Consider the following 25,620-nt stretch of genomic DNA (forward strand, 5'->3'; position numbering starts at 1 on the left):
AACGGGAGCTCACCCCGTCGCGGGTTAGGGTTAGCACCCAGCAAAACATCACCACGTATGTTGAAAAGTCACACCCATACAATTCACTTCTGTGTACCCACACTCAGGGAACCTGAGATTTTACATTAGAACCCCCACCCACTCCCATCCCCAGCTTATGCACGGATCAGAAACATCTGAATTAATTGACTGGAAATGTTAAGCTGTGGACAAAGATGAGGACAAAGAAAAAACACGCACCTATGGGATGCCCTGAATCCAGTTTAAACTGCCGTGTGCGCACAAATGCATTGCCTAGTGTAAAAATCCATTGCAGGTAATGGGGGGCACATATAGCAGAAACTGAGCTCATTCATGTTCGCTCCACATTTCTAGGTATAGGTCCTGAATTGCCGTTTGCTCCAATTCAGCAGTCTAGCCAAGGTTAGTCACATGCTCATATTTCTCTCATCAAAATAAATGAAACTTAGAAGCCAAACTTTATGATATATTCAAGACCTATGATCAGACCTCTTGACATCCTTTCCTTTGATGAAAAGGAGATGAAGAAGACTGGAGCCATGGCACTGGGGGCATCTGGGCATTCGTGTGTCATTTCCTTCACTTTAACTGGTGCACAGAGCAGGGGACACACAGAGATATACATATTACAGTGGTACCTCGGGTTAAGTACATAATTCGTTCTGGAGGTCCTTTCTTAACCTGAAACTGTTCTTAACCTGAAGCACCACTTTAGTTAATGGGGCCTCCCACTGCCGCCGCAAGATTTCTGTTCTCATCCTGAAGCAAAGTTCTTAATCTGAGGTACTATTTCTGGGTTAGCGGAGTCTGTAACCTGAAGCGTCTGTAACCTGAAGCGTATGTAACCCGAGGTACCACTGTATAAATTTCTCCCCCTACTTCACTTTGAATACCAGCTTCAGTCAAGGGGTGACTTTAATCATGGAAACAGTGTAAAAGGCAAGTACAAAAGTCAGGCACAGAAGATGACCGTTTTCCCACAGCTGCCGTACTGATCCAAAAGTCACACTTCCTCCAGCAGCTGCTTTTAAGCTCAGGGAAAAAAGACAAGGGGAGATTTGGCTCTTCTGCCTATGCTGTCACTTCTTTGCCTCCTGCCCGATAGTAAAACATGTAAATTTCATCAGGAAAAAACTAGCATACACCCTTCATGGGACACTGCAGTCATGCAGCTCCTGTAAAGCCAGAGTTGTTCTGAGCAGGCCTTCCGTTCCAGTCCAGCTTTAATGACATCAGACTCTGCTCCCTTATTCATGCGGCCTTGCAAGCCAGAGCGCAGCTTCTCCTAGCCCACGGAGAATGCATAGCTCAATACAGTAGTGGGATGCCAGAAGTGGTGTTAGGTTGAGTTGATTCCAAGATTCCTTAGCCTATAAGTTGTATTTCTTACACTTAGAAAGAGGCACCAGATGTTCTTATAAGAACACAATGTGCCTATTGTAGTTGCAGGAACCCAAATCACTGCAACTTCATACTCAAATTAAAGGAGTGTGTGTGTGTGTGTGTGTGTGTGTGTGTGTGTTTTGGGATGGGAGGAGGTCTTTGATCTAAATATAACAGAAATAACCCTTTGACCTTTCAAAGGGTCTCCCCAAAATGCAGGGATGCACATCTCCTGAAGAATGTGCATGCTGCTGCTGGAGAATAAAGGATGCAACAGCTTACAAGAAAAATGATAAATTGTACATACCTTGGCTGCAGGTTTTGCCTGTGAATCCAGGAAAGCATTTACATTTGTTTGGCATCATACATTCACCATATTTGCACGCGTGTTCACAAGTAGCTGTAGAAGGAGGAGAAGAGAAATAGGAAGTGAAAACGCAGAATAAAAATAGCCCAACTGGTATATTCTTCAGTATTATCATTTTGGAAAACAGTAATAATAAGAAAAGGATTTAAGAACCAAAAGAGTTTGGATTTGGATTTTATATCCTGCTTTATCACTACCCGAAGGAGTCTCAAAGTGGCTCACATTCTCCTTTCCCTTCCTCCCCTACAACAAACACTCTGTGAGGTGAGTGGGGCTGAGAGACTTCAGAGAAGTGTGACTAGCCCAAGGTCATCCAGCAGCTGCATGTGGAGAAGCGGAGACGCGAACCCGGTTCACCAGATTACGAGCCTACCGCTCTTAACCACTACACCACACTGGCTCTCCAAAAAGCAGAGTTTGTCTAATTCCTTGGTCTGAAAAATGTCCACATGTATTTAGAATCTGGGTAAGTTTTTTAAAAACAAAACAAAACCAAATGTACTCTGTACTTTAGAAAATCAAACCAACAGAAACTCACCCCAAGAACACTTATAATTGTGTTATATATGATTTGTTCTTTGTAACATACCATTGTTTTTCCCCTACTTCTTTTCTTTCCTGTTTACTATGGAATTTAATAAATGTTCTCCAAAAAATGTTTATTTCAACGTAATGTTGCTGATTTGATTTTGTTTCCAATCATTGCCAGATTTGCTTCAGGTTACTGTAGATCCAAATTCTTTCTGGAGTGACTTAATTTCCCCTGGAAATTATAGTGAGAGCTCAGGAGGAATAAAGAGGCTCACATTTGGACCTGAACACTTTTCCATATCAGAATCTAATATACCACCCAAGCATCACAATGCCTGCTTGCCAAAAATCCTACTTTCTGAGAGTTTACAGCTATCTCTCTGCACAACTGAAATCTTTTTTACTTTTATTAGATTTTCCTCCTGTAGGGAATGACTGGGTATGACTAACAGCAAAGTTAATGATGGCTTCCAATACCCCCCCCCAAAAAAAATCCATGCCAATCTGAATTTCCATTAATCTGGTGCTTCAGCAGTGGTCTAGTGAAGTATTAGGCATTACATATACAATACACATTCAGATCAACTGGTGACCATGAGCAGTTTTTACTCTTACCTGTACTCAGTGGCTTTTTTCTAGAAAAACAGGTGCCGGAACTCATCATGAAGTTGTTATAGTAAGTGCCACACTTTTTAACAACAACAAAAAGAGGTGCCAGTATTTGTATGTCTTTTATTACTAAACTCATTCATTGCACATTGCCAAAAAAGTGGAAATTCATCACCAGAAAAGGGAGGGCACAGATATTTGCATATAACCTGCATGTGCTAATGTATATTTATGTCTGTAAATGTATAAATAATTACTGTAATTTTAGTAGCAACTACTTCAGCAGGCTGCTTCGGTGGGAGAGGCGAGAAGCAGGGCTCAATCCTTCAGCTCTGCTGAAAGACTCCATCAAGGGCCTCCTGTCCCTGAACTGTGGACTGTTGCCATGCCAAGTACTACTGTTTTGACTTTAATGACTGGCACCTGAGTTTTTTTCCCTCTCCCTTCCCCTCCACACCCCTTTTCACTGGGTGTTGGCTCTTTTAGACTGTTAAGCTTGTAGGCAGAGACTATCGTGTTTTAACTCAGGGTTTCGAAACTGGGAACTTTAGCTGTTTTTTGGGCTGCAACTCCCATCATCTCTAGCTAGCAGGACCAGTGGTCAGGGATGATGGGAACTGTAGTTCAAAAATAGCTGGAATCCCCAAGTTTGGGAAACCTTGTTTAACTGATTGTATGTAAGCTGCTCTGGTACACATGCTTTAAATAAATAATTTACTTGAAACAGAAATACATCTCACTGTAAGCACAGAAACCTGGGATCAGGTGACCTTTTCAGACAGCCACCCAGGTGATGTTATAATGGGTTAAATTAGTCCTTCAAATAAAGGGTGCCTTTGAACTGAGGACTGTCCTTCTATGCAAATACTTCTATGTGGACCCCATGACTGGCAGCTTCACACTCCTCCTAAGCTGACTGCATGAGGGAGGGGCCACCTGGCCTTTGAGCGAATCACAAAATATGAAGTAGAGGTGGGATGATGAACTGGCTCTGAACTTCTAGAAATTGATGCAGCTAATCCATCCACAAAAAGAGTAGGGACAGGGAAGTTTGAAGCACTTGCCTCAAGTCTTCCAATGTCCAGCTCCTCACCCTGCAAAAAACTCCAGTCCCATGCTGCAGTTTCTCCCATAACATGCTCACATGCCCAGTGACACTTCTGCAGTCAAGGTTAAGTAAAATACGCACCATGTTTCTGTAACTCCTGTTCATATATTTAAATCTATAAGGCTTTTGGTCACAGAATTTAGGTTTCCACTCCACAGAATAAGAGTCTTCTACATGTGGAATTTAGTTTGGTTTTTAGCTGAATTGTAGAAGTCCTTGGCCACTGTTAAGAAGTTTCCAAACTTGACTGAATTTCAGAGTCTCCCAAAATGTTAATCTAAAATCTATTAGAAATCAATATCTGGCAATTTAAACCATCATTTGTTTCAAATGGTTTAATGATATTGTGCCAGCAGTAAAAAGGTGTTTATTATAAAAAATCCTGACCAAAAGTAGTCTAATGAAAGGAACAGTGTAATAAAGAAAAAACAACACAGTCGTAACTTGATTCTCAAATGTAATCCATTCCGGAAGTCCGTTCGACTTCTGAAAACGTTCAAAAACCAAGGTGCGGTTTCCGATCGGCTGCAGGAGCTTCCTGCACTCAATCGGAAGCTGTGGAAGCTGAGTCGAATGTTCGTGTTCCAAAGAACGTTCGAAAACCGGAACACTTACTTCCGGGTTATTGGCGTTCGGGAGCCAAAACGTACAAGTACCAAGGCGTTCGAGAACCAAGGTACATAAGTTAAGATGCACATAACGTCTGCATCTTAATTTATATATTCACCATATATCATGCAGGACTCAAACCAGATATCTGCCAAGAGAAGAATGTAAAGCTTTTGAAAAATGGACACAGTACTAGTCAGAGATATTCTATTGTTTTTTTGGTGGGAAGCTCTCCTTGCTTTTTTAAAAAGAACTTCACATTATTATCCATTCTTAGCACACCATATACTCAAGCAGCTGAACTGGGGTTATACAAACAATACCAAAATTATTAATAAAGGACTTCTCTATTCAACAGATGGCAATGCTTTCAACTAGAGCTATTATCTGCAACATGTATTAATAAAGGTTCAAGGAGAAAAAGCTCTTTTGGCAGCTATTTTGATTGGACAACAGTCTGGTGAGCATATCAATTATGATGTGAACTTTTGTTCATCTGCCCCATATATTCAAAGCTAAGCTCATCAGGACAGCAGATGCAGCGTCTACAAAAGAGACGACTCCAAGAGTCAACATTTTATTAGTTCATTCAGCTTTGCCAGACTCCAGCTGGAGAAAGATTTCAACCTCTCCCTTGTGTTTTTACTATTTTTTATTAAAATCTTAGAAGTCATTAAATAACCATAGGTTCTTCGTTGAAGTAATTCTCCAGAGGGCTGAAAACAACACAGATTATCCTCAGGTGCATTTGCATTAGGATGCTAGACAGTTAAAAATCTAGCAAATACTCCATTTAACATAAATACCTGAGGACAACATATGCCACTTAATCAAAAGCACCTGGCTATAAATACCTCTGCATGGCTTGCTTAAAGGTTGCATTTTCCCTGTAGTATTTTAATTTCTAACACTACAGCTTTGGGGTAAAAACTGAGCATGGAAATCCCATAGTGATCTTCTTAAAATAATAATAATAAAGAAGGGTAATAGGTGGAGCTCATGGGTAGAGCCCATAAAAGGTTCTTTTGAAATTTATTCTAAGGCAAACAACTACTGCATATGTTCACAGGAATCCTAGCACCAAGCAATACTATACACATATCATACCAGGGCTCCACATATCCCAATGCAATCCAGACTATAACAGTACCAGAATTGGAAAATAACCTTTATGTCTCAAGAAAGTTAGCCAGACCAAAGACTACAGGTCAAAGCTCACATATTCACCACACAGCTGAGCATGATGGGGAAAACACAAAGAAATAAGTGTGCAGAAAACACAGTTTCTTTCTTTCATCAAGCACAGAGAAGATGCTGAGGTCCTTCTTCATGAGCCTCCTCCATGGGAGGCGGCAACATGAGAACAGGCCTTTTCTGTGGTGGCATCTCACTTGTGGAACGTTCTCTCCTGGCGCTTTTGCTACATATCTTTAGGCGCTAAGCAAAAACATTCCTCTTCTCCCAGGCTTATGCTAATTAAACAATCTTTGGCCTATTAAACTGGGGAGAGGGTGTTTTAGTTGTTTCTATGTTATCTAATTTGGTGTTTTAATAGTTTAAACCAGCATGTGGCCATTGGATGAAAGGCAATACAAATCCGTTCTTAAACCAAGGCACACTTTCCGTAATTAGGCCTCCGGCTGCCAGTGCCCTTCCACCATTCAGCTTCCGTTCTTAGACCAAGCTAAATTTCGCAAACCCAGAACACTACTTCTGGTTTTGTGGAATTCGTAAACCGAATAGTTCATAAACAAGGTACCACTGTATTGGAATTTAATTTAAGAAGATAATAATAATACTGGATCTGACCTGAGATGAGCATTTCTGGCTCCACCTTCCTGACTGTTTAAGCAGTACTCCCTGCCACAACAATTTCTTTTCCCTAAGTGGGGTGAGGCTGCCAGGAAACACTAGGCTTGTCTTCAAATGGTGGTGTCACTGCACTCACTGCCTTCCTTCCTTCCTTCCTTCCTTCCTTCCTTCCTTCCTTCCTATCCACCTAGTGTGTCACCTATCCACCATCTTCAGTAGTACACAGGAGCCATTTTAAACTATGCCTGCATCACATGTGTGCAAAGCTAGTTCCACTAGGCCACATCTCCCTGGCACACATGTGCAAATCAAAATGAATGAATGGAGTGTGGCTCTGGGTGTGAAGTGAAACAACTATGTTAGCAGCACTGAAGTGACCTCCCTGGAGTGAAAGCCTGGGCAGTGTGTATGCCCAGATGACAAGACCCCACTTTCTGTTGTTGTCCAAATGAAAGCAGAGTATCTGTGGATGTGGGGGAAATCACCCAAGCCATTTTATTTGCTTGTCTTCTGGCTAGTTGGGCAACTCTATCCTAGGATAAAACTTTTTGTTTTATATTTTATTCTATTTGTGGACTTTGCAAGTCACACCTTAGACTCCTCCAAGATATGTGGTTCATTTTGTGTAATAGCTGCAGCTCTTTTCTTCCGTGAGCTATGTTTGTGAACTTGTTATGGAAAGAGCCCAGGGAATCAGGAATTTTGGCTACCCTGGAAAGTACAGCATCTGCCCAGGACTAATAGGAGGGAGGGTGGAAACAAGATGAAGCATTATACCACAAGTTAAAAATAATAATGCAGAAAATTGCATTTTTTCATATAGTAATTGTGATGCTATGTGTTATGGTAATTACTACAATAGTGCTAATATGATATGTATCAGTTAATGGACTGTTTTCTTCTCATACATGTATATAAATGGATAGATTATGGTATGTGGCATCTGTTAAATGATTAATAGTTGGTCTATGCTGTACAGCAAATCAGTTAAAATGATCAGAATACTTTTTTCTTGCAACAGAACATTTTCACTTAACCCTGTCTTGTCATTTTAAACCCTCAAAGAGCACTATGCAGCTTTCATTTCTTTATTTTCGAAACCACTGGCAGGAAGTCAAATCCATTCAAATTTAGGGAGACAAGGGAATGAAAGGTTGTTGCTATTACCTTCACAGTGCCCTTTGCTATTCCTTTTCCAGCCATAGCAGCAGTCAAGCTTAGAGCCATAGCGGCAGACTCCAGGTTGATTCATGGTTAGGAGCTGCCTACGACCTCGTGAGCTGTGCATAAAATAGAACAGATGAATTAACAGATCCCCTACAGCACCAGGACCTGGAAAGATGTTCCATTTCTCCATTGTGCAGGTTGGCCACACTAGTGTTCTGTTGAAGTAACTGAAATTAAACACTCCTGAAGCACCTTAATCGCAAGTGTTTTCTGCCTATGTGATTTACTGCAGCAGAACTGACTTGCTCCCTCCAGCAAAAATGCTGGTTATCTTCTATTTCTTAAGCTTCTAAATCCTCTGCCCCTTTGCAAGGATTTCAGAGGGACAGGCATGAGGTTCTAAGGTGGCCTTCCATCTATGTCCTGCATATATATCCAAATTTCCTTAACTCCAAAGATTTACAACAGCTGCGTTAGGATGTACATCTCTGCCCTTACCAACCAATGTTGCTGATAGTTCTCAATTAAATAAACAGCAAATAAAAGCACAAAATCTAATGATTTTCCTCCAGTTCTAATTTGCTGAATTTGAAAGCACACAAAGACTTTTGGTGCACAGATGTAAGTTTTCAGCATCACACATTGAGCGTCAGCCTATGAAACCTACTAAGAAACCTAGATTCTGTGGTTATAAAATGATGTGCACCCGTTTTCGCAGCCATTTCTGCCACCTTTGCAGTTAAATTCCAATATGAATCTATACATAGCAGCAAGAATAGTGTTCACATAAAACATTTTACCAAGAAAGTGCTGTTAAAAAAGTTTGTACATAAATAAAATAAGAGGCAAATTGCAAGGTGTCTGTGATTCGTTCTCCTATGCTTTGGGTTTGTTTCTTTAAACCAGGCATAGGCAAACTCAGCCCTCCAGATGTTTTGGGACTACAATTCCCATGATCCCTAGCTAACAGGACCAGTGGTCAGGGATGATGGGAATTGTAGTCCCAAAAACATCTGGAGGGCCGTGTTTGCCTATGCCTGGTTTAAACCAAAGGCAACCTGAGCACCTGCAAATCCTAGTAGACTTAAACCCTTTCCCTTCTGATCACTTTCCAGGTCAAATCTCCTTCAGCTGATTTTGGTTAAGGGGGGGGGGGAATGCAGTGGAGAGAATCACAGAACTCCTTGTGACGTTTCCTTTGGCCTTCTCTCCATAGAATAGTTATGGACATCCCATTATGAACTTCCTATGAACTTTCATAAAGGTAAAACGAAACCATGGATTGTCTCTGGAGATAAACATGATTAATTCAGCCACAAACCTTATGTGCAGTAGAGCTTCCTAGGGAAAGAAATATGAGAGAAATAAATTGTTTTGTTTTATTAAAAAAACTTTTTACATGGCTTGGTTAATAAGCCTGGATGGAGCTGATAGCAACAAGACAAATCCACTTAATCTTGCTGTCATTCATTCCTAAACAGAGGCTATCGGGAACATTATTTTGTGGATTGTGTTACTATATAACTTTGCTATTAGCAGTGGGAAATGCAGAATGAAAAAAAACATGGTTCACTTCCTCCACCCCGCTGAAAAAAATTATCCTTACTATTTTCAAACTTTAAATGATAAAGGTTAAATAGAAAAGCTGTATAGGTTTTTAATCCCACTATTATATTATACTTTGTGCTCTATGGTACTATTAAAAAAATGTTTATGTCATCATCATCAAAGAATCAACAGCTTCAGCCTATATTCTGAATCACCAGTGATATTCAGCATGGGATGTAGGAACATTGGACTTGCATCCAAACTGCTAACTCAAGCATACCCAGAGGTCTGTAGGATTTTAAGAACACACACACACACACACACCTCGAACAGCAGCCATTTATGCCACGTCATAGGATTTTTTAAATTGTCACCTCAGTTTCAAAAGTGGTTTGCTATGTCAAGGGTGGGGGTATGTGTGGCTGCCAACTTGTATGAAGATATAATTTGCTACTTCCTAGCCATTAAGTGTAGGAATTCTGCATGATGCCATGGCTGCCATCATAATTACAAGGAAGTCAGCAACAGTTTGACCCAGTGAGTCTTGTTTCCAAATAAAGACAGTGCTATTTTTCTCGAAAAAGAAGTGCCAGATGTCACCTTGAACAACCTCCCTCTTTCTCTTAGAATGGCAATTGCACCCACCTGAGAGGTGCAAGGACTGAGTTCTGGCAAGTTCCAGCTTAAAAAAAAAAAAGAAGAAGAAGCCCTGAGTAAACACATTTATGATTGGGCTGTCTTTTTAAACTGGAAATGATTGTGGGATATTGATGACAATGAAAATTAGAAAAAGCTGCAATGTTGTGCTTCCAAACACTGCTGGTAAACATATTTAGTGCATTAAATCCTCGAAAGTTTCCAAGAGGGGGGGAAAAAAAAAACAACCAAGTCCAAACCTCACAAAATAATAATAATAACCAACTGATACTTTAAAAGAAACTTGTGGTTTATTCTCCCTCTTAAAATTAAAAGCAAAAATTGCATGTCAGCATCAAATAGCTCCAGATTTTCTTCCAATACATTTTCAGGCTTAAGGGGAGATACTGTAGACTATCAAAAGGAAACCAGAAACCCTGAAGAGATACTTCTGAGTTACAGTGGGGTAGTGGTCAATCGAGTGGAAATGACATCCACATTGCATATAAATAAAACATGCTAAGCACATTAACAGAAAGAAAATAGTTCCAACATTCCCCACTGCCTAGTCCAGGCATATACCAGGATTACTGCTGAACTTCTCACAAGGTAAAATTTAGCAGTATATTTGTTACTCACCAACAGCAGAACCAACTTCAGTTTTTTAAAAAGCCATGCTTACCAGAATCTGGCAGGTTCCAATTACCTTTGCAGCTGCTAACTGATCGGAAACAAACACATTGGCCTGACTGATCTGCCACAATTAGTGTGTGGTAACAGTGCAGATCTCCATGCATGAAAATCTTTATATACATGTTAAAATGGTTTCAATCTACAGAAAAGCTGCCAACCTTGCAGGCTCTGGAATCATTCTTCACACAGCAGGCAAACCATGTGTGTACAATAGGTCCTGTGATAGCACATCACACCAATTCCATCATGCATGCATGCAAAGAAAGCAAGGACTCATACAAAGTGCAACACCTACAAAGTTGGAAAAGGCTAAGAACTTTTTGCTCTAACTTTCCCTTTGACTGCCATTTTTAGTTTAGGTCTGTGCATCTGCTTAGCTTTGGAATTCACTCATTCAGAGTTGCAATGTTGTCAGAGTTGTTCAATCTCCATGGAATGATGACACATAGTTCATGAGGCTTTTCTTACAAGGTCTCAGACTACTTACTTTGTAGGAATTACATTCATGTCATAAGAACTACTCCAGAGTACAGTAATAAGTTTAAAGTTATTCCTTAAGGTTTTTGACAAACTTGATAGGCTACAAAATTAGAGAAAATATTTATTTCTTTATTTCATGAAGTTTATATAGTGTTTGATTGTTTTCAAAACCCTCAAAGCAGTTTACAAAAGAAATAAATCAATAAAATTATTAGTATAAAGAATTAAAACAATAAAAATTAAAACCAGCAATAAACTAAACACACACCAGCAATCTGGGTAGATTTGTCTAAACAAAAATGCTTTTAGCAGGCGCCAAAAGGAGTACAGTCAAAGCGCCTGCCTTATGTAATATTTACGTCTTTTGAAATCTGCTGCTAAATGCAAATCCCAAAAGTTTATTGCTTTATTTCCTAGAGGTTTCCAAAAAACCCTTTTATTTATTGTCATTTATCTTCTACAAATTTCCACATTTCCTGTGTTTTTTTAAAACTTTCTTTTTAGATACTTTGGCTTCACTTTTTCCAAGCTGATTCTAATTTTGTGACTTCCTGCTCTTATTTCCAACCACCCATAGATGATAATGATTTCTTCATGTTCCTGGTCAAATATTTTTTAACTCATTCATTTAAGGTGCAATCCTAATTAATAGGGCTTACTTTTAGATCAGTACATTTGCATTGATTAGGAGGCAGTAGTCTGAATGTTACCAGACGGGTCTGTTGCAGCGGTCTGGACAGTGGAGGTTAATGGAACCAGCAGCATCACTGAAGATTATCTTGATGACACTGACAGAGGGGTCAACTATCTTGTTTTCCTCAAGGAGGTGCCTCTCAAAGGATGGATTCTTCAGGAAGGAGAGAACAATTTGGGAATCAGAGCTAAGCTTACCCTCTTCGTGTGGGAATTGATTTCATCAAAGTGCGGATGTGAAAGCAATAAACTGGTAAGGGGACTAAGGTAGAAAGAGACACAGAGGCCCAACTTGTCCTTTATAAGAATCCAATACTGTGGCACTGGTAGCCCCTTAAAAACCATGAATGCGGAAGCAGAATCTGTTGGGAGTGTTAATGCTGTGAACCCTCAGCTTATACTCAACCTACATATATGTGAAAATAAAAACTTTTACCACAGTAATGCCTCCGATGACTTCATTTAAAGGAAACTAACTCAAAGTACACACTGTAACCTCTCTCTCTCTCCCAGAGCTTGTGGTGCATGTAGCGCAGCTTTATATCTTTGTGAGCTCCAAGTAGCTAAATGATAGATAACATTTTTGAATAAGACATGGTGTGTTTTATTTATTCTTCCGGGAGAACTTAGAAGAAACTCATACGTTACTCAATTTTCCTTTATCACCCTCAACACAGTGCTTGAAATGTTGAGGGAAGAGGAAAGTAGGAAAACCTCAACTTCCATGGTTGGCCAACCATGCTTCCATTGCCATATAAAAGCAGTAACTGGAGGGACAAAGCACCCTAAGCTCCCTGTAATTCAAGCACTGCCCCAATACTAGAGTTACTGGCTTCAAAACATATTGATGTAAACTAGAGCAGGGACCTCTAGGGTCAGGTGAGAGACAGAGGTAGAAAGGAGACAACCAAAGAGGGATGCGATGGAGGAGGTTGCCACTTGCTTCTTCAATGTTCAAATGCTTCTGAGCATTCTGCTTCTGAGGAATCGCCAGATGCTGGAAAAGACACTCTTTTCCCATTAGTGGTCTCAAGATAAGAGATTTCCCTTAGAGACCTCTCTTCTTCCAGTTATGCTGATGTTGGGCTCAGAACAGAAACCCCTTCTAGGAATCTTCTTCAAGAGCTTTCCTCACTCCTCCTCCTGGATTGAGACAGGGAGGTCACCGCCGATTTCTTTACGTCAAAATGTGACTTCCCCACTCCCTATTTAAAAACCTTGCTGTACAAAGAGAGGTAGTGTGATTCTGCTTTCCCTACCCAAAATCCCTTACGGTAGAGAAAACTGTAGAGTCTGGATGGGGATGAGTGAAAGGAAGAATGCCAGAGCTCCCATGTTTCTTGAAAGGAGGCAGGAGAAACAGCCAGCAGACCACAGAGAGGGAAAAAGAGCTGAGGCTTAGTTAGTTAACAGGAGCAGAGGGGAAGAGGGGAAGAAGCAAGTGGAAGAACTCAGGCAGGTGTACCATTTAAAGGAAGCCCCAGAGCATCAAAATGGGAGGGGATGGCATCCAATAACACTGGGGGTGAGCTTAAGCTGCCTTCCCCCACCTGGTGCCATCCAGATGTTTTGGGGCTGTGCTGGGTAGGGCTGGTGGGAGTCCAAAACATCTGGATAGTGTCAAGTTAAGGAAGTCAGGCTTAGAGCAGGGCTTCCCAAACATCTGAGCTCACTGACGCTTGATGAGCTTAGAAACAAAATTCTTAGAAATGTAAATGAAATACCAATATATAAGCAACCTTTATTAATCACCAATTGCGATTGCTAGGAATCATAACACGTAAGGAATACTGTTGTATTGTGTCGATTCAACTTATTAAATAAAGAGGTTCCTCACTGGCAATATTATATATACGGTGCATATGCCCTTTATTTCTCATAGTTCCAATCAAAGTTTTTGCACTATACCTCAGAAACTTCTTTTCTACCTCTAGACCCTTTTTAATGCCCCTTTGACCCCTTCACATAATCCCATTGATTCCAGGTTGTCAATATTGGCCACTTTTGGAAACTGTGGTTTGGAATAAGGGTGGGGAAGCTATGGCTTTTGGGGCAGGTTCAGGACCAAGCGGGATATAAAGCTAAATGAATCTATCCATTTCATATGCAGGTTTTTAAAGGTATACATTTTAGACTTCCGGTCGGCGCCAGCGTTTGATGGCGGTCCTAGCCTCGAGCTCCGAGGCAGGACTGCTCCGTAAGTTCGGGTCTTACCCGCTACGGCAAGCGGGGGACCCCTAAAATCACAGGCGCTGAAGCCTGTGAGCAAGGAGATTCGGTGGGCACCTTTGCGCCCCCCCGGCATCGTGAAAGAGCCTTTTTAAAGGCTCCGGAGCGGCATCGGGGTGAGCGCGGTGCTGAGGATCGCTACCCAGCTTACGGAGTGAAGCCGCGTCGCCATTAACGGAGAGCGCCGATTCCTTTCTGAAATCAACGATTGGCAACAATAATACCCGTGAGTAAGATTGCAAAAGTAAAACGGGACTTAAAAAATTTAGAAGATTTGGCTGAAAACGGGAAGGCAAAATTAAGGAAGTCAGCCTCCCGGAACTGCATGACTAACGGAGCAATGAAAAGACTAAGCTGTGTTTAAATGGACTTTCCTTTTAACTCTTATTAAACCAGACATCGAAAGGATCTCCCCCCTGTTGTGCAGGAGAAGGGGGGGAGGAAACAGAATTAATTTAACCTGCAAAAGAAAGGGATAAGGAATAAAAAACCTCTGCTGCCGATACTTCTGGCCAGGCTGCCGGAGCAGCGATCGCCTGAAAAAAGGAACTGTCAAGTGAGCTGTCAAAGGACAGCGGCTACAAAATAAGACTTATTTTGAAACATACTCGGGACTTTGGTGGATTACAATTTTAACAGTAAAGTGCTACAAACTAAAGACTTTTAATGGGACTTCTGCCTTTGGACTTTCTGTTTCTTTGTTCTGGGTGCCTTTGGATGGCTACAATTTCCTCCTCTAGAGGGCTTTAGTTACATTACGGTGTATCCAGTGGGATTTTCCACTTGCAACTTTCCTGTGTGAATGACCTTGAGTTATGAGCAACCCGCCAGAAGAGATTTCAACAAGAAGTAAAACAAAGCAGGCTCAAAAACAAGCTCAAAAAAGAGGCTCCTTATCAGGAGCAGCAGCTGCACAAGAAAAAATAACAGCAGCATCAATGGAGTCAATGACACAGGCCCTGCTTAAAATAAATCAGCCACTAGAAGTACTCACTAAGCAATCTGCAGAACTTACCAAACAGTCTACAGAGAACTCTAAGAAACTGACGGAGTTGACAACAAGACTAGACCTGAATACAACAACAATTTCATCTAATACAGATTCTATAAACCGTTTGGTTCAAGAATCTACGGAAACAAGGAGAATAGCTGAGAGTGCTAGGTCCACTGCTGAAGAAACCAAAGGAAAGTTTGCGCCTATTGTAAAAAAAGTACATGAACATGATTCAGCATTAGCCCTACTAGAACTGGAAAGGAAAAGTAAGAATCTGAAATTAAGACTGGTTCCAGAAGAGGAAGAGGACAAGCTTGGGGAATTCCTCACAGATAAATTTCAAGACTTCTGGAATGATGAGCTAGATGGAGAGGAAGATGAATTTATGATAACTTCAGCCTTTCGGATTGGCAGGAAGCAAGGGAAGAAGCCAAGAGATTGTTTAATTACCTTAGGATCAAAGGAACAAAGAGACAAAATATTGAACCTACACTTCCAGAAGGCCTTGGTCATTAAAAATTCTCAGATTCAAATCTTCAAGGATATTCCTAAATATTTTTTGGAGGTTAGATCTCAATTTAAAGAACTAGTTGATCTACTTAAGAAGAATAATATCCCATTCAGGTGGGAATTTCCACAAGGGCTGTCCTTTAGCTTCAAAGGGAAGAAAATTAAAATAAAAACAAACCAGGATAAAGAGTTCTTTTTGGAAAGAAATCAAGAGGATCTTCAGAAAGGAACTGTCAGTGAGGAGGAAGTACCGGACATCTCAAATCTATCTTTTGGACTGAACCGAGCACCGACCGAGGAGGAACAACAACTTGGTGCAGTCGGTGGAAGATCTACCCAGTAACCAAAATGTCTCTGCAACTCCTCAGTTGGAACTGCAATGGTTTGAACCACCCTCGAAAAAGGGGCCAAGTATTTCATTTATTAAAGAAGGAACATCTAGATGTAATCTGTTTACAAGAAACCCACATTGCCAGGATACATAGAAAACTTTTAACAAACAAGAGATTAGGACAAGAATTTATATCATCAGATAGAGTCAAGAAAAGAGGAGTTGTGATTTATGTCAAGGAAAAATTTGAACCAAAATTGATCTTTAAGGATGATCAAGGAAGATACCTGGCAGTGGAAATCCAAATTCATGGAGAAAAAATATTGATTGTTGGAGTTTATGCACCAAATGAGGGGAAGGCTGAATTCTTCAAGAAGTTGCATGAGACTTTAATGGACTTTTTGGACTTTAAAATTATAATGATGGGTGACATGAATGGAGTCGTCTCTACAAATATGGATAAGGCCCAAAGACAAACAATATCTAATGATGGAAGACTACCAAAGACTTTTTTTGACCTGACTGACACTATGGATCTGATTGATATTTGGAGAACTAGGAACCCTCTGGAAAGGGAGGGGACCTTCTTCTCTGAAGCAAAAATGACATGGACTAGAATTGATCAAATATGGATTTCTAGTAATCTGGCATCAAAGGTTAAAAAAACAGAAATCTGCCCAAAGACCTGCTCTGACCACAATGCTGTCAAGATGGAAATGAAACTGACAACAGCTGGAACCTTTAGATGGAGAATGAATGACACCCTCTTTGGAGATGAGGAAATTTGTAAAAAGGCCCAAAAAACACTTAAAGACTACTTCGAGATCAATTTGAGATCAGACACAGAAAAAAGAATCATTTGGGACGCAAGTAAAGCCGTGATGCGTGGCTTCCTAATACAACAGAATTCAATAAAGAGGAAAAAACAGAATGAGAAGAAAGAGAAAATTTGGAATCTAATAAAAGAAGGGGAGAAGAAACTGAGATCTAAGCCTAAATCCCAGGAGATATTAAGAGAAATAAAATTCTATCAAACACAATATATGGAATTGATGAACCAGGAAATAGAATGGAAAATTAAACAAATGAGACAAAAGACTTTTGAGTCTGCAGATAAATGTGGGAAGCTACTGTCTTGGCAGCTGAAAAAGAGACAAAAACTGAATACAGTGACATCACTCGAAGTAGATGGGAAGTCTATTAATAAACCAAATGAGATAAGTAATTGTTTTCAAAGTTTCTTTAAGAAATTATACAAACAAGGGCCAAAAAATGAACAGGAGATAGAAGAATTTATTGGAAAATACGGACTATCAAAAATCTCTGAAAACAACAGAAGGAGTTTAAATGAGAAAATTACAGATCAAGAAATAGAGAGTGCCATCCAGGATATGAAGCTGGGAAAATCACCAGGACCAGATGGACTAACTGCGAGATATTATAAAGTATTGAAGGATTGGTTAATACAACCACTGAAAGAAGTCTGCAATCAAATTTTGGAGGGGAAAAAGGCTCCCGAATCGTGGAAGGAAGCATTCATCTCACTTATACCAAAGACAGAAACTGAGAAACATCAAGTTAAGAATTACCGCCCTATATCACTTTTGAATGTGGATTATAAAATTTTTGCAGACATTCTAGCAAAAAGATTCAAAAAAGTTTTGTTAGAGGAGATCCACAGGGACCAAACAGGCTTTCTACCAGGCAGGCAATTGTCAGACAATGTGAGGAATATTATAGATATTCTAGAACTTTTGGAAACTGATATAAATAGAAAAGCTGTTTTGATTTTTGTGGATGCAGAGAAAGCCTTTGACAATATTTGTTGGAGCTTTATGAAGAGGAATCTCCAAGGAATGGGGGTAGGCAAGAACTTTGAAAATGGTATAAGTGCAATTTATTCTGAGCAAAAGGCTAAACTTATTGTAAATGGTATGGTTATGGATGAAATTCCAATAGAGAAAGGGACACGACAGGGATGCCCAATTTCCCCTCTATTGTTTATATCGGTACTGGAGGTTTTCCTTAATATGATTAGAAGAGACCAGCTGGTTAAAGGTATACAGGTCGGAACTAAACATTATAAGCTAAGAGCATTTGCAGATGACTTAGTTTTGACATTACAACAGCCAGAAACTAGCACAAAAAGAGTTCTGGAACTTATTGAAATATTTGGTCAGGTAGCAGGTTTTAAATTGAATAAACACAAGACAAAGGTGTTGGAAAAAAATCTTACGGTGGGGGAAAAAGACAGTTTTCAAAGAGAAACTGGTTTGGAAATTACTAAAAAGGTAAAATATCTGGGGGTGAATTTAACATCTAAGAATGTGAACCTATTTAAAGATAACTATGAGAAATGCTGGGCTGAAGTGAAGAAAGATTTCGATATATGGTCAAGATTGAGACTTTCCTTGTTAGGCCGAATTGCTGTAATTAAGATGAATGTATTGCCGAGATTGTTGTTTTTGTTCCAGACATTGCAAATTTTAGATAAGATGGACTGTTTCAAGAAGTGGCAGAAAGATATATCTAAATTTGTCTGGCAGGGCAAAAAACCCAGAATTAAATTTAAGATTTTGACTGATGCAAAGGATAGAGGGGGCTTTGCCCTGCCGGACTTAAAACTTTATTATGAAGCAGCAGCTTTTTGCTGGCTGAAACCATGGCTACTTCTTGAGAATACAGACATTCTGGACTTGGAAGGTTATGATAATAGTTTTGGTTGGCATGCATATTTATGGTATGACAAGGTAAAGGTACATAGAAATTTTAAAAATCATATTATTAGGAAAGCATTGTATAATGTATGGAATCGATATAAAGATTTGTTTGAAAGTAAAACCCCCAGGTGGCTGTCACCAATGGAAGCTAAGGCGGTAAAAAGATTGAACATGGATACAGACTGGCCAAAATATTGTGAAATTATAGAATATGATGGTGAAAAGTTGAAACTACAGAGTTTTGAGAAATTGAAACCTAAAGTCCGAGATTGGTTACATTACTACCAGATTAATGAAACTTTTAAGCAGGACAGAAAACTAGGATTTCAGAAGGAGAGGTCAAAGTTAGAAACAGAATTGCTAGAACCCAATACTAAGAATTTGTCTAGAATGTATAATCTGCTGCTAAAATGGAACACACAAGATGAAACGGTTAAATCAGCCATGATTAAGTGGGCACAAGATATTGGTCATGATATTATGTTTGCTGACTGGGAGCAGTTATGGACCACAGGTATTAAATTTACGGCATGTAGTGCCCTGAAAGAGAACATAATGAAAATGATCTATAGGTGGTACATGACCCCAGTCAAGCTTGCAAAGATATATCATTTGCCCAATAACAATTGCTGGAAGTGTAATGAATGTGAAGGAACCTTTTATCACCTTTGGTGGACCTGCCCAAAGATTAAGGCCTACTGGGAAATGATCTATAATGAAATTAAGAAAATCCTTAAGTGGACATTTGTAAAGAAACCGGAGGCTTTTCTCCTGGGCATGGTCGGCCAATTGGTACCAAAGAAAGATAGGACCTTTTTTATGTACGCAACAACAGCAGCAAGAATCCTTTTGGCGAAGTATTGGAAGACTAAAGAATTACCTACTCTGGAAGAATGGCAGACCAAGGTGACTGAATTTATGGGACTGGCAGAGATGACCGGCAGAATCCGTGACCAGAGGAAAGAGACAGTGGAGGAGGACTGGAAAAAATTTAAAATCTATCTTAAAAATTGTTGTAAAATTTCGGAATGTTAAGATGTCAGGGGATTGGACACAAAGAATTACAGCTATAAATCGAAATTTATAAAGCAGAAACTCTTTTTAAAGAGAATTAAATATAAAAATGGGATGAAGAATTGCTAAAAATTTTGAAATTTGGATGCAGTGAAGGGGAGGTTTGGGGAAGTCGCATTATGTTTGTTTGTTTTTTGTTTATGTTGTAAAATTAATAAAAATTATTATAAAAAAAAAAATAAAGGTATACATTTTAAAAGATAATGAGTGACTCAGACCGCTTCTATAATGGTAATTTGTACTTGCTCTCAAAACTATCTTTTACCAGAGGTTTTTTTAACTCGCTGACCATACTTATCCACTTTCAGGTTTGATTTCAGTTCGCCTATCCCCATGTTTGGGGGTGCTGCCAGTACATTTTATATACTGTTTGTCCAGGCCAGAAACACACAGGACAGGACAGTTTACTGGGAATATCCAACTGCCAACGTGCAATTTCAAATGCTGTGTAAATCTATCTGGATCCCATGAGGTAGTTAAGAACACCACCTGCCCCTTTGATTTGGACAGAACTCCTCACACTCTTCCGGATCAGGCTTAACATACTGTAGCCTTGTTCCCCTACAATACAACATCCCTTGCAAGGTCCAGCTACATGTTATAGCATACAATATTCTTTGGCAAACACATGAAATCAGCTGTTGAGGAGGCAGGGCACAACTGAGCTGCCCTGAAAGTGGCATGAAGCAGAATGAGACAATTGTCTCAGGAGATGGATGCAGGAAAGCAGCAAACGGATGCCTCCGCCTCCCCAGGTCCACCGCTCACTACATTATTGTTCTCTGGTGATGCTGATGACCCACCCACCCAGTGAGGAAGGGGTGTGTGTGTGTGGGTCTTTCCTCAAAGGAAGACATTCTGGGGGTGGTGACCAGAAGGGTACTTGTGCCACCAAAGTCACCACACACAGAATGCTAAGGACTCCCCACCTCACCCTGGTCCTTCCTCAGAACAAGGCACTGAGGCAAGACAGAAGAGGTGGAGATAAACTGCCTTCCCACTAATGTGGGAAGCAGAGGAGGAATGGGGTGTGGCAAGGGGAAGCAGAGGAAGGAACCACTACCATTCTAGGGGGTCAGACTAGATGACCCTCGGGTTCCCTTCCAGATCTATAATTCTATGATTCTATGAAGAGAGGGAGGGGTGGCATCAGGAAGAGGAGAAACACGTGTGTGTGTGTGTGTGAGAGAGAGAGAGAGAGAGAGATGCAATCCCTTGCACACTGACCTTGGCCCCTCTTCTAATGTATACAGCATGCAGACACAACTTCTGGCATTATCTTCTGCACTACTCTCATTGAAATCCTCACTAAATCAGGTGTACAGATTAGAAAGGCTCACCACGGCACTAGCCTCAGAGCAGCCACACCTTTAAACTACTGGTTTGTTCTTTTCCCCAAAAGAGAATTGCTTGCCACCCAAAGTTCTTTCGAACAACATCCGGCAAAGTGGAAGCTCTGTCTCCTAGATGCACAGGCACAGGCTGTGATCACTTGAAAATGCACTCTGCACGCATTCCCCTCACAGAGCTGCAATTCGCAGCTGTATTTCTCACTCAGGCTCTCTGGCAGCCAGCGTGGAAAAGCCCTAGCAGACCAAGCACTGCAGAGAACCCATCAGAATAAATTTCAGGAGAGGCAGGTCACAGATTCAGCTTCCAGGTGAGTTAAATGCTGCTTTGAACCAGCCCTTGGCGGGTGACTCCTAGCCGCAAAGACTGGCAGACAAGTGCCCGAGAGAAACCCCACCCACTCTCTTATTTTATTTAAACCTATTTATATTAAATTTGTACACCACCCTCCTTCCGAAGATCACAGGGCGGCTCTTGACATAAAAATACCAAATGAGAAACACAAAATATGCATTAAAACAAAAACACTGGCTCCAAAGGAACAGATATAAAGCGGTAGAAACCCCCATAACCTCCCCCCCTGCCCCTTTTTAATACTAACCTGACATTTTCGGGGAATCCACCTGCAACAAGGGGCAGCCAGGAAAGAATTAGAAAAGTATTCCAGGCGAGCAGCACCATGCCTGAGGAAACAGAGGCAGCAACAGGAGGCAGTTGGGTAGAGCTGGGAGAGAGAGAGAGAGAGAGAGATGTCCTTTAGTTTGAAACTGGAAGGCAAACCTACGCGCGACGATCCAGGGACGCTGCTGCCCACGCCCCCCTCTCTCTGAGGGACCCCGCCTCGCTTCTCGGGGTCTTCTGTTCCTCCCTGGAAGCTGGCTTCGCCGTTCTTCTTCTCCGCAGCTATTGGACTCCTCCCAGCCTTTCCATGGGGCAGGGGAGCAGAGCTGGCAAGTGCGCAAAGCTGCGGGACCGAGGAACCCGCGCTAGATCCAGACGGGAAAAGCCACGCCGGGAGGTCTGAGCTTTGCCTCTCCCCCATGCCTCGGCCTGGGGGCGGAGATTTGCATGGGAGATCCGCCCCGGCAGACCCCCACGTTGCTCAAAGGCCCTTCCCTCCCGCTGCAAACAACGGTTTTATTGCATGGAGAAGAGGTGGGCGAGTGGGGGGGCGGGTAGGACCGGCACTTGCTTAAAATAATCGTAAACACGCTGCTTTATGCACCTTCAGCTTGGCTGTCCCCAGACAAGAGATCAGGTAATTAACAAATGAGAAACAAGCAAATGCGAGACAAGCATTGACCATAACAATCAAAATGGGTAAGGGGTTTTCGGGAATAAAGCGTCGCTCATATTACTTGGGACAGTAATAGATACGCTGTTTTATTTTTTATTTTTGGCGTCGGGTGCAAGGGGAACCTGACCTGCTGCCCCTCCAAAAACTGGACTCTAGGGCAGTGCTAGAGCATCTGCATCACATGATGCAGAAGGTCCCAAGTTCAGTCCGTGGCATCCGAAGTTAAAAAGGGCCAAGGCACCTTTCGTCGCCGCACACCCTGGAGAGTTGGTGCGCAAGACTTTCTCCCAAAGGATCCTGGGAGCTGTAGTTCGTTCAGAGTGCTGAGAGTTGTAGCTCCGTGCAGGATGAACTTCAGTTTCCAAGATTCCTTGGGGGAAGTCATGTGCTTTGAGCATAAGGTGCATATACTGCTCAAATAGTCTGGACTGCCTTAAAAAGGTAAAGGGACACCTGACCATTAGGTCCAGTCGTGACCGACTCTGGGGTTGCAGCGCTCATCTTGCTTTATTGGCCGAGGGAGCCTGCGTACAGCTTCTGGGTCATGTGGCCAGCATGACTAAGCTGCTTCTGGCGAACCAGAGCAGTGCACGGAAACGCCGTTTACCTTCCCACTGGAGCGGTACCTATTTATCTACTTGCACTTTGACGTGCTTTCGAACTGCTAGGTTGGCAGGAGCACGGACCGAGCAATGGGAGCTCACCCCGTCATGGGGATTCAAACCACCGAGCTTATCTCTGAAGTATTTTCCAAGTGACTCCTTTATTGAGCATTCATCCTGATTTGTTTGCATGAAGTTTGTGAGGTGGTTAGTCAATGCCAGCAATTTATTGAGCAGTCGTTGTGATGTTGGGAAAAGTTATATGATGTCACACCGAGCAATTGTTATCCCAAACATTCCATTGCTTTCCCCGTGATTGACTTGTCACAACAGGTCTGATTTTGGGGGAAGCGGGTTTGTCGCACAACTTGAATTGTGCCATTTGAATTTTGCTAAGATGTAGTTAAATCCTACCCAAAATCAAATCTCCTTAAATAACTTAGAGATCAGGGTATACCTGCACCAGCCCCTTGTTTACCTTTCACCTCATTTAACTATCTCAACTTCACGGATACCAACATTGCTATATTTCCTGTGGCACTTTCTTCTCTTAGGACATTTGGACTCGGGTGCCTTATTTTCAGAATAATTCTGTATGTGTGCTATTAGCGCAATGTTCAGTGCAGAGATCCACCCTGTTAACTGCGACAGAGTCTACAGCATTAGGCTTGGGACCTCTGTACCATAAGGAATACCTCTTCTGCAGGTCTGCTCAGACCCTTAGGCTCAGACCTACAGGTGCCTCATCCGAAAGAAATTTGGAGAGTGACAAGGAAGGAGAGGGCTTTCTTAGTGGCTCTCCCCAGTGACATTTGCCTGGGACAATTCTGAATTTATTCCAGCACCAGTCAAAAACCTTTCTTTACCACCAGGCATTTGAATGACAGCCAACTGCTTCTCAGAACGGGATCAGCTTTTAATATTAACTGTGTTGTGTCAAAGGAGAAGAATTTGGCTGATGACAACAGGATTGCTGCATGTGTCGTCGTTCCAAACTAGCAGGACAAAAAAACAACAACAACCAGTGCATTTTTTTGTTCTGCACTGCTGACATGGCAAGAAATTCTCTGGGAAAATGCCTTTCGCTTCCATCCCAGAGACTGAATGCAGCATAAGTTTCCAGTACTAGGACTATCTCTAGCGAAGGCTGTGGATGCATTCAAGCACACATCTCCATTGAACTGGAATGTTATTGGTGCACTGAGACCTACCTGCCCACAAATCCCGAAGGACACACCAAGGACTGTATCTTCTCCTGGTATTTTCTTACTGTATCAAGAAAGCTTGAACTCTAGTGAAAGCCCCTTTGGGATTACATGGAGTTTACATTATGTTCTTCAATGCTTTTCCTGCCTATTCCTTTGCATTGGGTCTACAGGTCATACAAGGAAGGGGAGGATGTTCAGGCTTTAAGGATTTGTAAATGAAATCCTCCAGGGCCAAACTAGGCTATATGCTAAATGCATGATTGCATTTAAAGTACCCAGTTCCTCCTGTTTAAGTAACAGCCACAGGCTGTCCTATTCAGGATCAGCACCGTGGCATACAGTGTGGAGGGGTTAACCCTCGCCACACAGTCCTGACAAAAACAAACCTCCTCCAGCTGCTATTTCCCCCAGGAGAGAAACTGGTTTGTGTAGAACCCAACATATACTGCCCACCCTCCTTATTTGAACTTCTATTCACCCCCACATTATTTTTTTCAATTATTTTTTCTGTAAGCCACCCATCCCCTTGGGATCTTCCCAACACTTTTTTGAATGAATGAAAGAAAAGACTTGTACATGGCTTTTGCTAGGAATTTTGGAACGTATTAACTCATTGCTCTGGACATGGTTTGCCTAGATTTCTGTCACTCTTGCCCCCGACCACCACTGTGTGTGTGTGTGTGTGTGCATTCATTCATATTCATTCATTGGTATTCTAAAGTTACTCTGTAACATGGAAAATCCATGTTTGGGTATATATATTTTTTTTTTGCCTATCTGTTTTCCCATATATTACTACAATGAAATGTAGCCTTCTTAACTTCCTTTGAACATCATTCCATGATATTTAAACATGAAAGAGTTCTGTAATGTATAGCTGTGCTCTGGCAAGGTTAATGTGCTTCATGTTAACTGATTGTCCCATAACTCAACCCCCTTTGAAACTTAAACCTTACTAATGGCGAGTTTGAACCTCTCTCTCTGTCTGTCTGACAGAAGAGGGGATCTGGCACTCCATCCCATGCAGGGTCAGTCAGGGCCTCCCTGGACGAGAGTGGAGAGATCTGCGTCTCCTCAGCGCTGGCCCTTTTACAACAAGCTGGCTGAGCCAAAGTATCTGACTGAGGAGGAAAGCAAAAATCATAGGTCAGAGAGACAAGTTGAGGCCAGTACCCAGTATATCAGGACTGGGGAACATGTGGCCATCCAGATGTTGGTGAACTACAACTCCCATTATCCTGTCTGGGGATGGTGGGAATTGAAGTCCTATCAGCATTCGGATGGCAGCAGACATTTCCCATTCCTGCAATAAGTAGGCAGCCCAGGCAAGTGTGAAGAAAGAGGCAGGCGGCAAAACTGGCAAGGGCTTAGGGAAAGGGAGCATTTTGCGAGCTGCGCGCAATAGAAACATACAGCCAGTCAATAGAGCAGAGGCCTGCAGCCCACAAGCCTTGGGCTTGCAGTGCACCCAAGCCACGCATCTCTCCTGGGAGTGATGCAGTGGCTCAAGTGCCTGCAGGCTCCGCACTGCCCAAAAGCACAGTGTGGGGCTTGCATCTGTCTGCCGCCTCCCCCTCAGCTATAGTTCGCCTTGGGCACAGGGGGTGCACACTGCCCCAGGTGCCCAAGCAGCTAGCTATACCCCTGG

The 25,620-nt window shown here is 41.7% G+C and overlaps 1 protein-coding gene across 1 annotated transcript in view; it reads right to left on the bottom strand.

Annotated features, from left to right (window-relative positions):
- Positions 1-22,418, bottom strand: part of EGFL6 (EGF like domain multiple 6) — a 47,728-nt gene extending 25,310 nt beyond the window's left edge. The window contains exons 1-4 of the mRNA XM_081858722.1: positions 22,290-22,418; positions 21,467-21,589; positions 7,608-7,720; positions 1,712-1,804 (exon numbers count right to left, since the gene is read on the bottom strand). Of these exons, the coding sequence (XP_081714848.1) occupies positions 1,712-1,804; positions 7,608-7,720; positions 21,467-21,546 (286 nt within the window). The 5' untranslated portion in view covers positions 21,547-21,589; positions 22,290-22,418. The remainder of the gene's footprint in view (positions 1-1,711; positions 1,805-7,607; positions 7,721-21,466; positions 21,590-22,289) is intronic.
- Between the last annotated feature and the right edge of the window lie 3,202 nt (positions 22,419-25,620).

This window comes from Podarcis erhardii (genome assembly GCF_964252035.2).
Source record: "Podarcis erhardii genome assembly, chromosome: 4".
NCBI classification, from domain to species: Eukaryota; Metazoa; Chordata; class Lepidosauria; order Squamata; family Lacertidae; genus Podarcis; species Podarcis erhardii.